Source organism: Numida meleagris, chromosome 1, assembly GCF_002078875.1.
Source record: "Numida meleagris isolate 19003 breed g44 Domestic line chromosome 1, NumMel1.0, whole genome shotgun sequence".
Lineage (NCBI taxonomy): Eukaryota > Metazoa > Chordata > Aves > Galliformes > Numididae > Numida > Numida meleagris.
The window spans coordinates 87,078,839-87,098,641 of NC_034409.1; the positions used below are offsets into that span (position 1 = coordinate 87,078,839).

Here is a 19,803-nt window from a genome sequence, read left to right on the forward strand (position 1 = left end):
GCGGGCGCGGAGCGGTGGCATGCGGCGCGAAGACATGCGGCTCTGCTCGCGCGCTGCTGCCCCGCCGACATGGACCGCCGCCGCCTGCCGCTGCTGCTGCTCTGCGCTGCCCTCGGCTCCGCCGGGCGTCTGAGCGCCCGCCCCGGCAACGAAGGTGAGCCGGGCCCGCGGGGTGGCGGGCTCCTATTTTCCGTTTATTTTTACGTTTTTATTTATTCATACACTTATTTTTCGCGTTAAGGTGGTCCTGGGCGGCAGCCGCACCTCGGCCCGGGTGCGCTCTCGCCCGGCAGCGCGGCCGCCGCCCGGTGCGGGGCTGCGGGGGGGCACCGGTCCGGTGGCCCCCGAGGAAAGTTGGGGAGCGGAGAGCGAGGTGTGTCCCCGCGGAGCTAGGGGAGGGCTCGAGCAGCGCCGCGGTGCGGAACCCCCGGCCGGCAGGTGCCGGTCCCGCCGCGGGCTGGAGCGGCTCTCTCGGCGGGTGAAGCGGTGCCACAGCGCTGCGCCCCTCCGCCTCGCCCCGAGCGCCGCGCTGCGTGCGGGTGCCGGCCGTGTGGCGTAGCGCTGCCCAAGTTTTCACGAATAGCGGAAAGCCGCTCAGCCCCTGTCAGACCTCCTCCGCGTTCCGCACCGTTCTCCCGTCAGTTTCGGAGCTGATGGTGTGTGCGTGCGTGAACGTACGCGAGTGTTCAGCGGCGATGCACGGGCGTTTTGTTCTCCCTCGCTATGGTGATTTTTTTTCAGGTGACATTTGATGAACGCGCACGCCGGGTTACGGGGAGAAATGACGACCGCCGGGCGCTGTTTGTGAAAGTAACCGCAATACTTTCGGGGAAAGCTCGGGCTGCCCCGACCCCGTGCTAAGGGGGATGCGGCTGCTGCCCGCTGGATGCGGTCGGCGTGCCCAGGGTGCGCGCTGCCATCTCCTCCGCGGGTAGAGTCTGGTGGGATAGAGCCTGCAGCTCCGGAGAACTTGTGGTGCCCAGCGGGAGTGGGGGTTTGCACCTGCCCGAGCTGCGGCATCCCCAAGAAAGCGCCCAGAAAAGCTGTGTTAAAACCAATTCTCCCGTGCAAACAATGCTGATGTACTTGGTGGTATTCTGGCTCTTTGCAGGCAGTGAGATAACAGCTTCAAGTGATTTCTGGAAGGGAAAAAAAAATCGTATACAACAAATAGGGACAGACTGAAACTTTAGGGACCCTGAGCAATCCGAAATCAGTCAGTTTATTGCTGGGAAGAAGCGGCGGTCCCATCGTGCCTGCAGAACAATGTCCTGTCGGTTTGTATGCTCTATGTAAATTTGTTCTGCGTGGGCAATGCTTTCAAAGGTACCTGGAGCAAGATGCTGCTAGCGGTTGCTTACTCCTAAGTCCTCATATGTGTACTATTTTGTCATGCATTGCCATCTTTCACCAATGGTTTTCAGAAAGGAAAGAGGGAACGCAGGTGGGGGTTGCCCTTGTCTCATGGTTAAAAGCGTGTTGGGAATGCTGGGGGTCCATCAGCCAGCAACACGGCTCTGCCTCCGCGGCAGCAGCACACGGACCCAGCCCGTGCACAGAGCAAACCCTGCCAAAACGGGAGCTGGGCGCTCAGCTTTGCTAATGATACTTTTTGTGTCTTTGTTTAAAACCGTTGGCACAGAGAACCAAGAGAGGAGGAAAAAATAAATAATAATGCAGAAGACATGTTAAGCATCTTGTCTGAGTCAGCCTTGAGTAGATACTGCTTCTGCTCTCTGTGTTCAGTTTCAGAAACTTACCCGTAATATTTTCAGCCTGGGTTGCCAAAAACCAACATGCATGCAGTAATGGGATGGTGACTGGCTTTGAGGGCTTACTTTTCTTGAGAGATGGATTTTGCTATTCCTTACGAAAAGAAAAAATATAGAACACTGTCAATTTATTTTAAAAACAGGACCAGCTTCAGTGTTTGTTTATTTTCGCTAAGGAAAGCGGACTAATTACTTTATTTATAGCGTATGTGGGCTGATCATGTGAGTTGAGAAATCCAAATTATGATTTGCTGATGCTGATTTGTTTAACAGTCAAGCATTAGCATGGAGCTTTAAATAATGCTAAAAGATTGCTTTCTTCTTTTAAATAATGTTTTTCTCACCACTTCTGCTGTCAGTGTTAATTCCTCCCCCCCCAAACTCGAGTTAGAAGTTTCTCTGTTTCCGTGGGGGTATTTAGAAAAGTTTTCTTTCTCTGCTCCTGAGAAGGAACAAGGTCCTTTGAATAGAGGTTGTTAACATAGGCTTGTGGAGAAGAGCGCACACATTTTTTTTCATACGCTTTAATATAAAGCTGCTGTGGAACTTCTCGTGTTGAAACAAAGGATGAAGCCCACTTCTGGTGCGATCGTGTTGCTCTGTGTAACTTCTGGGGGACACGAGTGTCACGGCGGATACGCTGAGAGGGTTACGCTCAGGGCTACCAGGGTGATGCCCTACATTTATTTGACTTGAAAGAATTACTTCTGTTTTGAAAATGCAACTTTACTTAACATTTAGAGTTAATATTAAAGCTGACAGCCATTTGAGCTAGTGCTGATACTTCAGTGGATGGGAAAAAGGGAGAAAAGGATGGAAGGGGCTGAAGGTGAGTTGTTGGCTTACTTGCTTACTTTTATGTTCTGTCAGTAAGTGCAGCCCCTTCCTCACCTTTTTTTTTTAATTATTATTTTGGATAGTTGGAATATTTGTTAACTTACTTCATCCCAGAAAAGTTTTGAGGCTTTTTGTCTTGATTAAACGCATTTTCCAGCTAGTTTATGACACCCAGCCATGCTCATTGCAAACAGCGTGCTCTTTCCCTACGTAGTGACGGAGGTTCAGGGGGGGTCTCTGAAGTTCAGGCTTATCTGTGTGCGGTGGCAAAGTGCGTGCCATTTTCTGAGGGGCAGGGAGGTGTCGGGGAGGTTTAACATCCAGTCCTTAGGGTTGAAGTCACGAGCAGAACCCTCTGAGTGCATAGGAGCCACATGTTCTGCTATGCCATTCTGCTGAATATTTTTTATGGGGGGTAGAGGGTGTTTTTTTTTTTTTCCTAGAAAGAAGCAATTTGTCTTTGAATAATTCCTTGGCTTTCAAGAAATTGACTGAGCTCTATCATTTGGTAATTTAATAATTTTTCCTCAGTCTCTCCGGTAACTATATTGCCTGCCCGAGGGTACCAGCAGCCTTAATTTCGCTGTTTTATAACCCACAACAGTTAACACTTGACCCAGGTCATTAACAGGATTATCAGCAAATTTGTTTAAGCTTTTACTGACAACCCAAATTGCTTCAATAATATTTTGACTGTGCAGACAGGAAACTTCTTGTAACCTCTCAATCTAGCATAAAATTAATTTCTTGCGAACACAGCTCCCAAACGATCGATACGGTAAATCTGCTTACAGTGCGTGGTTTCAGATAGTGTCTGTTTTGGTTAACAGCAAGAAGGTTCCAATCAGCCTCTCCTTTCGGTCTGCATTGGCTTTGGAGATGTGGTTTCAGCTTTTATTCATTCACCAGCAGCTCAGAGCTTTGCGTAACTGTGCAATTAAATTCACCATTTTATCTGTTAGCACTTAAAGTCGCTGAAGGCAGCTCACTGCGCCTTCGTAGCAGTGACAGCCGTTGGCACGGTTTTGAAAAACGCAACGCTTGCACATGGAGCAAAGTGCCTGAGCAACTTTCACGTATATTCTGGGGAAGGGCTGGGAGTGCTGGAAACTTTGCAGTGGATCAGAAGGGAACAGTGCAGGGCAGTGCTTTGCGCAGATCTCGCCTTGCTGCCTGTCAGGTATCATTAGGGCAGGGAAAGTCCTCACGTATGGTGACACGATCCCTGCTGGCGCTCATAGCTCGCTGCGGAGTGCTGCCCTGCAAAGGGTGTCAGAAGTCAGTTTAGAAATCTTAATGTGACGCCTCTTAAATTTAATTTCAGAAAGCTCAGACTAGTGGGTTTCTAGCAAGCTGTTTTTCATACAGCTGTTACCAGTGCTGCTGCGCTTAATCCTAAGCTGTATGATGAGAAAAATGATGATCATGCCTTAAAATTCACACGGTGATGATTTTAAAAGCTGTGCAGCAGGAGAAGGAAGTTGGACAAATCCCTCATTCGCTGTCAGTATTTCTGATAGCAGATGCTCACAAATGGAATAATTTATTTTCTTTTCCATCACTGAAACTTGTCTTACGGCTGATGTCAGTACAGTGTACTAAAGAGGAAAATCACCTCATTCTCTATGACAAACTTAAAGCAGATGTCTGAAGTACAGAGATGTTCAATTGGACACAGCAATTAATTCTTATTGCAGTTAATTTGGATGCGTTGTATTTGTTGCCCAATGAACCAGCCAAGTGACAGATACTTGTTACCACTCTCTTTTCTGCACTTTCCTCTGTAGGAAATGAGGCTCTGGGGGCATTAACCAGACAATAGGCGCACAAAGTTGCTTACAAGAAATCCTTGCAAATCAGGTGTGCGTTCTGATGGAACTTAAATTTTTCCCTACCGTCTGGGGAAACCGCAGATTAGTTTTATTTATTCGTTTATTATTTGCAGGAGTTGGGTAAATTGCTGTTAGTGTACTTCCTTCTGATTCCGTTTCAGAACTTGCACGTTTTCCTCCCGGAGCATACGTAATGGCTCTTGTTCTTGTAGTCCCCTTTCTGATGAAAGTTTGGAAGTACAGATGCAGGTGTTCGCTTTCCTGCTTTCAGAGCTCTGGATTTTATCACCAGTGAGGGTCACTGCAGAGCTGTTACCAAATCCAGCCGTATGGTTTGTCGCTTTCTGCGCACAGCCTGCGTTAGCTCCACAGAGTGGGTACCTGCAGTTCAGGGAGGTGCCACCGCTTCGTGGCTGCTGTTGGATTTCTCTCGTATGAATAAATAAATAATTAAAGAAAGGATGCTAGTAAGCGGAGATATAATCGTGTCCTTGTTTTTGGACAGGTTCAAAGGTACTCTCAGTGGAGCTGGTTGGGGCCGAAACACAGACAGGTCTTGCTGCTGCCCTAAGGTTCAAAATGAACCAGACTTCTGCAGTCGTGTTAGATAAACCTGCAGAGGTGGAGCAGAGGGATCTCTTAAGCCCATCACCTTCCTAACAGATAATTTCAGCATCCCAAGAGTCGCTTTCCTGTAGTGAAATGTAGGGATTTTTTTTCTTTTCTTTTAAACATCTTCTTTCTTACGAAAAGGAGCCTGATTTGTTGAAGTATTCTTGAAAATTGTTGGAAATCTATTTCTGAGGGAGGAAAATCTTGCAGTGAGAGCTAACACAGTAAATGGAACATTTTGTGTGCAAATGCATGTGACTGCTGCTAAATCCTCTGTTTTGCTAAACATTCATTCAAGTGACGTAGCCCTTCTTATTTCCATAAACTTTGAGCTGTAGCTTTTTTTTATATACATTTAAATTTTTCTAAATAAGAAACAAAACTCGACAGAGTTTAATTCAGTTTAATTCAAAAGATGAGATGTGAGCTCCCTGTGGTGTAGTTCTGGAAACAGAACGTGGCTGTAATTTGCTGGGTTAGGATTGTATTCCCCACTGGCAGTCTCATGCTGCTTAGTTTTTAGGTCCGTGATAAATCCTAGCACAAGTACTTATTTTGCAGTGTGAAACTGATGTAAAATTGAAATTCAGTCCCTTGGACCGAAGATTCCTTTGAAATTTCTGCAATGAATGAATGGAAGAAATAAAGATATAGGAATAGAGATAATCCCGTCTGAAAGAAATCTTAGGACAGTGACAAAAGAGTCCCAGCCTGTGTGAGTGATGGGCGGAATGAATGAACCACCGGCGTGTACAGTCTTAAATGTGCAGAGACGTTATTAAACGAGGCACACTGTAAGCAGAAACTTTAGCACCACACTCCTTTTTTTCATAAACTGCTGTGTCCCGCTGTTCCAGGCAAAATATGGAGGAAAATCCCATTAATCTGCTGGAGAAATATTGATGAAAGAATAATAGCAGAGCGAAGGAACAGTGGTCGAAACTTCCTAGCAATTAAGGGAACAATAGGGTGAATTGTAAGATTCAGTCAGGGCGGTTTAGTGTCATATGCTGCAGGAACGGTGATTTCTTTTTTTGTCAGCTGGTTTCTTGTGACATTTTTATATCTGTATTTGGAAGGAGAAGTTCAAGTCGTATTGGTCTGTTCCTGTTTGTTTGCTTCTTAATAATAATGAGGAAAAAAAAAAACCCCTGAACTTCTAAAGCATGGATTCCACGCATACAATTTTAGTTTATCTTTTTTTAACCTTTTAAATTTGTGCCTCAGAAAGGAGGATTTTCTAGAAAATCGAGCACAACGAGTTTAAATAATGAAACCAACAAAAAACCTTCTGGTTCATGCTAGGCTTCCCACGAACTCTGCAGTGACAAATAGCAAGGAGAGGTGCTGTGTCCCTTGATTTAGTTGTTGAGGAGCTAGAAAGCAGGCAGACTTTTTGCTTTGTTTGCTTTTTTTTTTGAGGACAGGTCTTTTTGAGCGATCTCTTTTGGAGCGGAGAAAAAAGCTAAGGTAGAAGGAGAGGTAGACAGAAATGAAGTGAAAGTTTGAGCTGAATCAGACCAAAATCTGAACTTTCTCTCAAATTAGTGATGCCGTTGGGCAGCCAGTATTCAGTGCTGACAAAGATCTGAACACTGAACAAAGCACAAATTAAGAAATTCCTTGCTGCCTTGAAAGTCTAAGCATTGTTTACATTAGTAAGCTTCACCACTATGATTTAGCAGTGGTGAATTTCAACAGACTGCAGTTTAGAAAGGGTAGAGGCATTTTTACCATTCCATTTACTCTTTTTGTAACAGTGCTTTTCTTTTTATTTTTTATTTTAATTTAAAGGAAAAATGACAGTTCCTGTCTGTCCGTTCTTACTGTTCATGACACACAGTGACATATATCGAAACAGGTTCTGTGAACTTTAGGGCCTTTTCTTGCAAAAACTTTTCTACCACACATGATTTGCCTCGGAGAGCAAATGTCCTAGCAATGGTGAGAAGTCAGTTTACCTGGAGAAGAAGGTTTCAGCTATGGAAAATGTCATGCGATCACCCAAATCGTCTGGAGCTAACCCAACTGTAGGGAAACCTCGTTGATCTCCTTTATTCCCACCCCATTGCCACGCAGCCCTTCTCACGTGCCCACATTTTTCTTCTCTCCCTTCCCTCCCATAAATCAACATTCAGCTGTGCAGAACCAAAGGAAGAAAACATGTTCTCTTTTGTTTTCCAACTGGCTTTGAGGACATGTCCATTCCTCCTTACCAAATCATGTCTTCCAGGAGAAGCAAGATGCTTCAGTCCCGTGGATGCCCAGAGGAAAAGTGCAGAACTACATGGTTAATGGCAGTGCCTTTCACACAGTTGGTTGTGTTGATCCTAAAAGCTGTATTAAATCTGGACAGAAACTGAGGAAGGAGTTGTCCATGCTTTCTTTGGTTAACAGTTCTGGAGAAGAGGGATGAGTAACGTGCTTAGTTTGTGCAGCTTAATGGAAACCTGAGCCCTTTGTGGGAAGGTAATGGAAGTAGAAGAATAAGCAGAAGACAGAGGACTGAAAAAACTGGCTTATGGATAGATGGGAATAGAACAGTCATTTAAGCATTTACCTTTGTTATAAATATTTGTATTTCTCACATATGGAAATAGTGAAAAAAAACATTAGCGGGGTTTTGGTTGCAAAGGCAGCAAATGAAGTCAGGGGCAATTCCATTTTTCATATGGATAGCTCAGCACACATGTTCTGCATTAATTACCTCTATAAATTCTGTTAACCTGGCAAACAATGAAAATATCATGTTGGTGACATCACTGTATTGGAAAATAAAACTGGTTTTAGCATCTTGATTTTCTCAATGTGACACTTGAGATTTCGTAGGCTATTGGCATTTCACTCCCCCAGTTTGCACCAGGATGTTTAGTCATTTGTTCTGTGGGTTTATTTTATCTGTGGAGTGGCTGTGTAAGGACTCAAGCATTTCGTAGCTCATGTGAACTGGCACCCTTGATTCACATAAGTAGAGAAGAAAGGATTGACAAAACTCCATCAAGGTGCACTTGAGTAGGTGGCTTTCTGAATGTCCTATTTCAGGACTTTCAGAATCTTTTAAAAAAATGTCTTTATTTCTGTTTTGGACAACAACAAACCTATATTAGTTTGAAAGCTTTTGTTTATCCTGTGTCCTATGACTAACTTCATAAAAACAATTTTTTTGACCCTATGGTTTGGCATGCAGCCAGCTGATTCGCTTTGGGGGTATTACAGCGGTTTTGACGAAGTAAATGGTCGTTCACCAGACTTGTGCTCTCGTCCTCCTCTCAAAAAGTCTTATCAAAGAACTATTGATTATCTGCTATGATTTTTTTTTTGGTCATTCGGGATGTTTGAACTGCTGTCAAATTTGTAGGAACTTAGAAACTTTCAGTCCTCAGTGCTGCTTGTGGTCACATATCTTTTCTGTGACGCTTCTTGGTATCTAAACTTCCAGAAATGGAACATGTCTAAATAGTTTTTGAGATTCTCACTTCACCTAAAATAAACACGGAGACTATGTTGCAACATATATATATATATTTTTTTTTTTCTTTAAGTTGTTAGAAGCTTTCTCAAGCAGGGTTCCTTGTGAAACTCCAGTGGAACTCAACTCTATCAGATCCCCAGAGGACTAGTGAATACTGAATAGATACATATGTTTTTTTTCCAAAGGGAGGAGTTGTGCAATATGCTTAGGCCCTTTTGAGAAGCGCTTTAGATCTCCTTAAAATAATTTTAGTAATGTTTGCTGTTAGGTTGGGCTGCCCAGACCTAGGCATATGGTGCCTCCGGGTTTGGGAAGCCTGACAGGGTTGGTCTCCTATCCTGACACAGAGCCACTGAATTCTCAGCTGCTGAAAGGTGTGAGGAGCCTGTGTATAGGTATTTGAACCTCACCCTTACTTTAATTTTTTTTTCCTAAGAAAGTTGAACTTGGGGTTTGCCATTTCAATTCCTTTTTTAACACAGTGACCCTCATTTTGCATTTAGATGTTTAACGCCATGCTTCACCGATGTCAGATTTAACACCACAGTGGTAGATTAGAATGAGATTCAGAGGATTTGGACTTCAGTGTGAGTTCAGCTGAACAGTAACTCAGATGTCTTAAGGGTTTATGCCTCTTGTAGGAGATGCTGGAAAAAGACCAGTTGGAGTCGGTTTCAAAAACTGAATGCAAAGAACTGAAAGCAGCACAGTAATTTGGAACCCATTAGGTTAATCCATTTTTAATTTTGATATCCTTGTCTTAATGAAAAGAACTGGCATGTATCAGCTTACAGGAAATAGCCTAATAAAACCGAAATCTTATTAGACCCTTTTGATAAACATTGCATTCCAGCCCACCAGTCATATGTTTTTGCATACTTGGAAATTGAGCTTTACACCACTTTAACAATATCAAGAGAACTCTCATGTTTCAAAGTAATAAAAAAGTAGGAAAATCTATTTTGTCTGTGTTCATCCATGAGAAGTTCTCCTACAAACGAGGCAGTTGTCAACATAATGCAGACAGGTGCCCTCAGAAAAAGCAGCGTACAGATTTGTCACCTCACTCCTACTAAAATTCACATCCTCATCTGTGCAAATTGCCTCTCTCTCCTTTCTCCTCACAGCATCCAGAATAACTTCTGTGAGGTGCCATGTTAGTAGGTTTGAGTGTATCTGCACACCTGTAGACGATATGGGGTGAGATCAGAGCTCACCTAGGTTGCACAGCCTTAGCTATTGCCCGAGTTCCCTCTGTGGCAGGATGGGCAGGGGGCTTTTGGCGTTGTGTGAACCCTCCCAATATTTCCAGCAGCAAAATGCTCAGTAGTTTTCTACTCTACTTTGAAATTAGTTCCAGTTTTGTCTGCTAAGGAACAGTGTACTTCTGCCAGCTTGCCTTCTGAAATCTTTCTTGCTTTCCTTTACAGTCTGTGCTTTTATTTATAGGCATTCCTGCATTGCTCACTGCTGTGCAGCCTTCTCTCTTTTATGGCAGCCTTTTGAGAGAAACTTGCAACAAAGTTCCCCTTTTGGCTGTTTCAGAGTTCAGCTGTAGGAAAAACTGAGGCACCTCAATCTGGCGTCAGCCGCTCTTTGGGAGTCTGTGATGAAGAGAGTAAGATCTGGGAGGAAAATGGCGCTCTTCCTCTTGCAAGGCAGAGAACAACTGCTGTAAAAATAGAACTTATCCAAGTTGACATAGGAAGCTTTTATGTTTTATAGTTGCAATAATTGAGTAACTCGGCACATGTTGCTGGCCTTCTGTTGGGTTTTTGGTTGTTTTTTTTTTTTAATTTTGAAATTTGTAACAATCTTTCAATTTTGGAAACGGTTTCTAAATTATTTACAAAACATTTAAATGAAAAGAATAGAGGCTTGGGCTACCCAGTGCCCTTTGGTGAAGGCTCCTACGTTCAGTTTTAGAGCAACTGTTTTTTAACTTAATTTTGGTTTTCCCTTGTTTGTTCATCTCTCGCCCCCACCCTGGTGGAGTTCTTCACTCAGCAATTTAACCACAGATTGAACATGACAGTTGCCAAATTTGGAATGTTCTGCACAAAATCATATTTGATTGTACAGTATAATGGCATAGGCAAGAAAGGTTGAAAGTGCAGACCTCACAGCGTTGTGCCTCTCGCAGGACTGTAGTCTGGCTTTGAGCTGTAGCAGAAATCTAGCTGAGAAATCTCACATATGGAAGAGAATGGTCAGGTAAATGGACCAAGCTTTGTTGGCACTTGAATTAAATATGTGTTACTAAGTATTTTCTTCTGCCTGCTTTTAGGAGTTTTATTTTATGTTGCTTAGTGCTACTTTGCTTCCTAGAGTACCCCAGGCTTGGGGTAGACAAAGCTATAAAGGCAGAGCTTAAATGTGAGCTCTTAGCACGTCTCTTACGCTAAGGTCATTTCCTTCTGAGCATTTGCAGCAATAATTAAATCTTCACTGCAACACTTGAAGACCATAAAATCACAGGAGACTTGACTTTTTATTAATGAACAAGCAGAAAATCAGGTCCCAAATCTGATTCTTGGAAGCAGGCTTCATTGGTGAGTGCAATTCCATGAGAAGAGTACTGCATTCACTGGCATTGCTTCATGGAGAAATTTCTAATCAATGGATATTATTATTATTATTTTTTGTTCCTTCCCTAGGATTTTTGGAGTATACTTCAGCAGATTTTATGTTATCATGATCCTAGTTGGTAATTATGGTGAGCACATCAAGGTGCAATGTTGGCATAACCAGGGCCCAGGCTGTCTGTAGGTGTTGCCTGTAGCCTCAGAATAAACCAGAGGTATAAAGCTGATCTGCTGTAGCACTTTGTATTTCTCTTTCCCCGCTAGTGAAGGGAGGAAAGATTGATAGAACTCAGACTTATGCTCCTAGGTGCATCAAAATCCAGGTGCAACCTTCTTTGTCGGAACTTGGCCACTCTTCTAAAGCTGTATCTGTGTTTGCCCTGACTCCACTCTGTCCCACCCCAAAACCAAGATCTGGCTAACTTCCTGCCGCAAAGTATTTTCTTTGCTGCTCAGAATTACATGACGCATTTCAATTATGGGCATTCACCATTTTTTTTGGTTGCACAGAAATTGTAAATTTTCCCATTTGTTAGCATATTTTTAAATAACTAGTGTATTTCTAAACTGATGGTTTGAGGCCAAACAAAAAAAGACAAAACAGAGTAATTTTTTTTTTTTTTTTTTTTTTTACTTTTAATTGGAAGTGTTGATTAGTTGAAAAAAAATTTGCACATATTTTACCTCATTGGCTGCTATTCTGCATTTTCCTTTTATAGAATATGATTTGGAAATACATAAATACATTGCAGTGGTGAAGTTATTGTAGATTATTGCTTAGCTGTTGCAAGCTGTCTCTTAGCAGGCTTTCCTCCCCACTTCTCAGGTAGTCAGGATTACCTCAGGATGGTTCTACCTGGCACAGCACCTATTTGTTCATTTTTTACTGAGGATTGTATTTATACTATGCTCATCTCATTGTAGCAGCCAGTATTCCACATGTTTCTGGACGCGCTGCTGCCTTCCAACTGCATTCAGGTATCTTGTTAGTTTTATGGTTCTTTTTCTTTTGCTGACATGGCTCCTGATAAAGCCTGCTGTTAGTGAGCCTGGAGTCAGGCCCTCTGCCATCACTCTCAGACTGGAAGCAATTCCTGATAGTGTGAGCAGGCCTGCATGTCAGATTCCACTCCACCCCTCATTCATCTTCTTCACGATGCCACGAAGAAGAGAGTGAGTGAACACTGCATCTCACATCCAAGTGTCTGCTCCAGCTGCAGGAAGGAAGGCAGTCATCTTGGCACAAATGCATGTTGAGGGAAGTAAAAATGCTTTCTGGTGAAGCTGAGAGCTCTGAGGGCCAGAAGAGTCAGGCAGGAAAGGGAGAGCGCATGTTCTCAATAGATGTTTTGCTGGTACGCTGCTGCTCGGCAGTAGCAGCTGCAGCGTGCAGTATGGGGAACCGGGCTGTGGGGCAGCACTCATTACTGATCTTTGAAGCCATGCTGAAGGGTAGCACCCAGGCACTGATCTTTTTTTTGTTTTGTTTGGCCTTTTCTTAAGCCCTACAATTCACATCATGCTGGAGGTATGCATCTTGCAGAGGAGAGCGCTGAGGAAGAGGGAGGCTGGAACTCTCTTCTCTCCAGTTGTCTCCTGTAAAGATGTGGCTATTACCAATTTTACTACATTTGAATATCAGTTTTCATTTAATTATGTGTGGGAAAGTCTGTTAGGATCATGCTGGTAAATGCCTGCTGATGTTGATCTGATTTAATGTCTCTCTGTGTTACACTTGGTGAATTGGCAGGTCAGTTTTATGAATCAAATGTTGCCTTTTGTTGCAGAGGTGAAACACATTGAAATGAGTAATCATTATATGAGTCAGTTGCTTTTGTAAAATTTTACTGTTTTCCACCTCATCTTTCTTTAGTTCTTCAGTCTCAATTAAGAAATATTAATTTGTCCTTCAGATTCTAGAATGATAGGCAACTTTAAGGACACATAATGATAAAAGGCAATACTTTACTATTCCCTATCGTTTTGCCTATGGACCATGATCACTGCAGCCCGTAGGGTCTGTGCTAATTGTTTTCAAACTGTTCAACTCTTTCCTGAACTTGCTGGAAAACAGTGTTGCAGAAACTTTTTTTTTGGAGGAGGGAAGGGATATTTTTTCATGTAACTACTTGAAAAATAAATATATTTTTCATTCTAGATACTATTAAAAATTGTGTACTTCTGGCTGAAAATATTTTTTTCCAGATTTTTTAATAAAAGAAAAAGTATCATTCTTATGAATTTCACTTGGATTCTAAAGAATTTGAGCACTCAGGCAGCCTGCTGTGTATTTCTGCTTGCATATAATATGATCCTTATGAGACAAATGATAAAGATACCAGACAGTGACAGATATCTAGAGTGTCAATATAATGATGTCTTCTCTCATTGAGTCTTTTTTTCTTTCTTTTATTTCTTGACATGTCACAAAATAAATAAATAAATGAATAAATAAATCAGAAAGGAATTGGAAATAGCAGTCTTTTTAATCACTGAAGACCATGTGCCTAGATAGGGGATTGTGCATAAAATTGTTTTATTCTGCTAGATACTGAATAATTACTTGACATGGCTCTCTTTGTTCCTTCTTGTACAAATAAAAATGGTGGAGGAAATTGATGACTGCAGTACGAAAGCAGATAAGTATGTTTAGCCCAGAAGTACTTATTTATAAAATTAGCATGTCTGGAGCATAGCTCTGCTTTGATTTTTGTCACTATAGGGAATATTCATACCACCCTTTTTGGGTATGTTCTTGGATTCTTTGACTCACATATGAACCACAAGCCTCCTGTGGTCAGTGTGAAAGCCTCTGTCTCAAGTATTTCTAAAATGTAGCGAAGTATATATGAACATGTTCATACAGTGTGCACAGTGGTCCCAGTTGGAATAAGATGAGGAAAGTGGAGTGAAGGAGAGATCCTGAGAAACTGTCTTGCTCTCAAAAGCTCAGATCCCAGGTACAATGTCAGGAGGGAGAACTGAGGGAGATCCCTTACTGATTCATTTACTTTGCTAGGAAACAAGACTAGTTAAAATTTTTGCCCTTAATTGTGATGAGAAAAAGCTTGAACTTTGTTTTCTGGTGTGCAAACCTTCTTAGCTGAAAGCGTGCTGGCATGAGTGCTTGTCACAGGTCTACTCCCCTTGCTCTGTAAGCTTCACCTGTTAGAGGGATGGTAGAGCATGGAAACAGCTATCTGCTCTCTGGACCCATAGCTTGGGCATCCAGCTGTTGTGGGGGCCATGCTGGAGTTTAGCTATCTACTGGCATTAAACCAACACAGTTCTTTCACAGGCACGCTGAATATTGAATGGTCCCCATGTCCTTATTCTGCTGCCTGCGAGTACTTCATGCAGGAGTACTTGGCAACCTGCTGAACCTTCTCAGAGAGCAGCAGGCAGTGGGGAGTTGACACTGCAGGGGCACAGGGAGATGTGGGCAGTGACGCTGAGCACTGATCTGTACCTTGAGGGCATGCTCTCTCTGTTAGGCTGCTTGGTAAGTCTGGAGAGGAAAAATACTACCAGGTTGCGGCTCGATTCCCTGTGTAGTTTTCCAGATGAGACTGATGAATTTGGACTGAATTCATAATTTCCAGAGTGGCTGCAATCATGTTTTCAAGAAGCTCATTCTTAACGAATAAATATATTACTTAAGTTTACTCCTGAGTGATTTGCCTGAGCAACTTACTGCCAAGTAATTTACCTCAGAAGTCATACTTCCTTCACCACCATGTATTTCAGATGCACAGCGTCTTGTCCCAGGAGATCCATAATCTGTGGGAATTTGTAGTCACAAAAGCAAGAACTGCACTTTTTCCTTTTGAATTCTTATTAGTATTTCCTTTTTAGAGATGCAAACCCTGCTTCAGAGAAGTCTGCCTTGGGCCCTGTGCACTCAACAAGAGACTGACTGATTTCTTTCTTTGTGTAGATGATTGAGAGTTTAATTATTGATGAAAATCAGAGCTAAAGAAATATATGATTTTGGATTATGTTATTTCTGTAAGATTAGTAGAGATGTTTTGCTTACTGGTACAAGTAAAAATTCAAAATACCATTGTTTTCTTTTGAAGTGGTGTATAACTGCAGGGAAAATATTTTTTCCTCACTTGGGTGGGAGAGCAGCTCATTTATGGTAGTATACCACTGAAAATATACACGTATGCTGCATACACATACATAGACAAACGCATGTATTTATGATTGTTGATGACATGGACTGATTTCCAATACTGTATCCCTGCTGTTTTTTCCTACTGTGTACTTTGTTGGACATCTCAGTAATAGGAAAAAAAAGCTTCATTTTTTTTTTTTTTCAAGTGATAGCCGAAATTAAACAACCAGTAAAAGAAAACTGCCAAAATAATACATATAGGATACAAATAGGTCAACTTAGCAGATTCATAGTTAATTGCTCTCGTTTTTCCTTTCCTAGTCTTATTCTTTTATTTTCTTTTAGCACCAATACCCAGACCATCTGGTTCTGGGAACAGTGACAACCCTTCAGGGTTGTCAGGAGAAGGGTCGCTGTTGTCAGTAGGAGCTGAAGCTGCTTAGGATGTTAGAGTGGCCGGCCACCTCTAGCAGAACTATCATGCGCAGGTGTTAAAATTCCCTTGCATATGGTGGGATTTCTATTCTCGTTGCCGGTAATTTCCATTTTGAAAAAAAAGCCAATCCAACAAAGAAAAAAATGAGCCCAAATTGCAGATAATAAATATTGAAGGTGCACTGATCGGTGCAATCATGAAAAATGTCGTGTTTTATACAAATACTTCACTAGCTTGTATTTATGTAGGGATAATTCTTTATGTTTCTTTGTATCAATTCTCACCTGTTCTGCTTCATGTGAATGAATAAATGGTTAGCTAGGAAACTGTAATTAAGCATTTAGAAACTGGGTCCAGGATAAGGAATGGAATTTATGTTTGTGCTTGTGAAAAAATAAGTAAACAGCAAAGAAGAATACCCTTCAATGTATTTCGTTTGTTTGTTTTTACTTGTCACGTTTTAAAACAGATTTAAAAACACTGTGATTGGATGGGCTGGAAAATGTCCATGTTGGACTGCTTGCAAATAAAGTCTAATAAAATCAAATAATAATAGCAAAAAAGATACTGGTGATTAATTAATGACACTCCTTAAGTAGCTTTATCTGAACTTGAAACATTGTAAATAATTACTTTTGCATTTAAGATGTTATACATGACATTCAGAAAACAGTTCACTACTGTGAGACAATTTGAGAACAAATTAGATCAGAATGGAGAAGGAGCTAAAGGGAAAGACTTTAATCTGCATTCATTATTTATTCTTTTATTCTGAGAATATTATATATGCCAAATACAGGCCTTTAATCGAGTAATGATTAAACTATTCAGATCTCACCTATCTACTTAGATGCATCAACCCAAATTTTAGCCATCCAAGGGGCAAACCCTGTAGTTTGTGCAGCTGATGGAACTGCTCTGTTCCCACCCCCTGCTGTAATTAATTTGGACAAAGATCCCTTGTTTATTTTTGTCACTTTTTTGTTTTGAGAAGTTCCTGTGTCTGCTGTTCATACCATGTTTTAAGATAAACAAGGCGATCCTTTTCATTTGTCTGTCTTTTTCTTCTTTGTAGCTATCTGCCAGGCCACCTGAACAAATCAACTGCTTCACAAGATCCTCAGATAAACACATATTTTAGTACAAGTAACTGAGGTTAACTGGACAGAGGCAGATGAAACTCATTCTTCTTCATTTTATCTTTTTGTAGTTAATCTGCTGGATTCAAAAACAATTCAAGGGGAGCTGGGCTGGATCTCCTACCCATCACATGGGGTGAGTTCACTAGACTGTGAAATGGAAAAGTGCTGCTACAGACCAGTGTGCTATTTAACCATTGTTTCCTCTTCAGAGGACACTGTGCAATAGCTGTGGTTCTTTGGAGCTTCTAAAATAGTCTGCTCTAAACTCGAAATACATGGTTTATAAAGTTATGGAGCCTTTTCTCTAGAATATATATCACGCTGCACATAATTCCTATGAAGAGTTTATTGGAGAAAATGACAGCAAAAGGTGCACTGAACAAAAAAAAATAATCTGTGTTTAAGCACCATTCCTTCTTCTATCGCAATGCATATTTCTAAAAGATACCACAGCACTGTTTCATAATATTGCTTTGATGACTTTATCAGATGGAAACGGTGGAAGGCTGAATAGTAAGTGTGTGATATAAGTACTCATTTGGTAAAATCTATGCTGAATTTTTCAGGTATTGTTATTCATTAGTTAGGATGTTATCAAAGAAATGTTTAAATAATATTCTTGAGGGTCTCATTTTTGTTTACCTTGTATCCAGATTTAATGAAACTGTGCCTTCTGTCTGGATAAGTGCAGTCTTAAATTATCTGTGCTTTAATGTCTACTAATGCCATCATTTTAACACAGCATTTACCAACATTTTTTTTGCCAGCTTACTATCAGTGCATAGCCGTCTGATGGCACTGTTATTTGGTCACTCCTCAACTTATTGTGTTGCTGTGGAATGTATATGCATTTTGGCATGTAAGAAAAACCCATTACTCTTTCTTTCTACATTGCATAGTGCAGATATGGAAGGAGACTCCCAGGTTGCTGCATTTTGTCCCCTGACCAAAAAATCCACCTTGTAGGCTGAAGCCCCAGTACCTGAAGCTTCCCTCACCCTTGGAAAAGGCTGTGTGTTCAAGCCTTCTCTGAAAGAATCTGCTCTAGGACCTGCAGCTCTTCCTTCTTCTGCTCTGTAACAGCCCCTCCCATGGTGGTGCTTTGGTTCCTTTCTCTTGTGGTCATCTTATCTCAGTCCTCTATCTTTAAATGATGACTCCTGGAAGCTTTTGTGCATCTCTCTGCCTTTGTCTCCTGCTCTATGAATAAACCTCTGCCGGGGTGTACTGCCACTTGTAAGTCTTTGGGAAATGTTGTCTCTAGTCATGATAAGGATGAGGAGTTTCTAGCTACAAATCCCTTGTTTTTCCAAGCCGATTGCTTTTTGAATTCTCAGTGTTGGCAGATATTTGCTCGTTTGCTCATCTGTAGGACTGTGAGGATCCACTTTTTGATTCTTCTGTGGCTTTGGGCAAGATGTTACTTTGGTTGTGTCACTTTTACAGATACTAGCGATAACAGTATTCCTGCATGTCTGCCTTAGGGGATTCAGTTTTTAAAATTAAAGTAGTACTTTCTTGATATTAATTATTATACAGGTGTCTAGCAGTACTTAAGGACTAAGTCTTGGTTTATTGTCTGAGTTTATACATAGATCTCTCGCTGTGTCTCTGAACAAATTGTTCCATTCTCATGAGGAAGAGGGTTCAAGTTTCTTTCTAGTGGCTGTTCCTGCTGACTTTTCCCAACAAGAAACATTTATAAACAGGATGTCCAAGAGGGAACTCTCCAGCAATTTCAAGCTCCTCAGTTTATCAACCTTTTTGTCTTAACTTTTTTTTTTCCAAGCCTTTTTTGTTTCTCATTCAGCTGCACTGCCCTCCTCTGCTTTACTCTTCTGCTCTGTTCATCTCCTTGCAGCTGTGCAGATCTACTACTTTGCTCTCTGCAGCTGTGCCTGTCTTGCCTTGGATGCCTAAAGCAGTTGGTAGGGAATGAGGTATCTTGAGGGCTATAAGAAAAACAGATGTGCTGCATTACCCTATCAGAAAGAGCCTCCAGATCTCTCAAAACAATTTTATTAGCCTCTGCAAGTTTGTGTCAGGTAAATCTTGCACAACTTGTTGGTGTCTGTGTGTGCATTCTGTTCCTACTTACTGTAATGTCCACATACGTTGAAGCCAAACTAAATAATGGAATTTTACTGATGTCCTTAGAAGTTAGTGAAATTCCTCGTTAAAAATCACATAGTTGTAAATTAATGTGGATTGTGTACTGTGTACTGCTCTAAGCTGTACCCTTCAAAGTACTGTGAAATTGTAAGATTGCCTATTGAAACATCAATGTAAAGTATGAAAACATCAGCATGTATCCTATTCGAATATTTCTGTAAAATGGTGACAACTTGAACATCATATGAAAGAGACATCTTTTTTTTTTACAGCCCATTATTTATAGTCAATTAATTAAACCTAGTAAATATGGCTGCATCTGTCTCTGAGCTAACTAAAATATGAACTTAAACTTTAGTGGAAAAACATTATAATAAAGATGTCACATCACATTGAAAGATTGCTAATAGCATAGTGGTGATTTACAAGGTAAAGCTAATACAGCTACACTTGAGGCTGTGATTCACAAATGAGAATATTGGTGCTGTGCCAGTTCTTCTTCAGTGTGCAGCAGCATTCTCATCTGAAGTCATCAATGTCAGTATACAGAGGAGCGTGACTTACAGAAATTTTGAAAAATAATTTATTGGAAGTATCTAATATGCACGTTAGAAGGCTAGTCATTTATCTGATCTATACATTATATTGATTGATTTCTGGCAAAATGACCCAAACTGTTTGGTTGTCATATTCAGCATTCAATGGCTATTCTTTCTTCTTTAAAGTCTGACTAGATTTGGGCATATGTAATAATAGCTTTCCAGAAATTCCTGAATATTCATGTTAAGATTTATAGCTCATTTGTATTCAGTGATTTCTCTGTCCCGCATAAGAACACTCTGGCGGCAGTGTTTTAGACTATGGTTAGTAATATCACCCCATA

General features: G+C 41.3%; 1 protein-coding gene across 2 annotated transcripts in view; it reads left to right on the plus strand.

Moving 5' to 3' along the window:
• EPHA3 (EPH receptor A3) overlaps positions 7–19,803 on the plus strand; it is a 216,107-nt gene continuing 196,310 nt past the window's right edge. For both annotated transcript variants that reach the window (XM_021401433.1, XM_021401442.1), the window contains exons 1-2: positions 7–154; positions 16,877–16,941. In XM_021401433.1, coding sequence (XP_021257108.1) covers positions 70–154; positions 16,877–16,941 — 150 coding nt within the window. In that variant the 5' untranslated portion in view covers positions 7–69. The remainder of the gene's footprint in view (positions 155–16,876; positions 16,942–19,803) is intronic.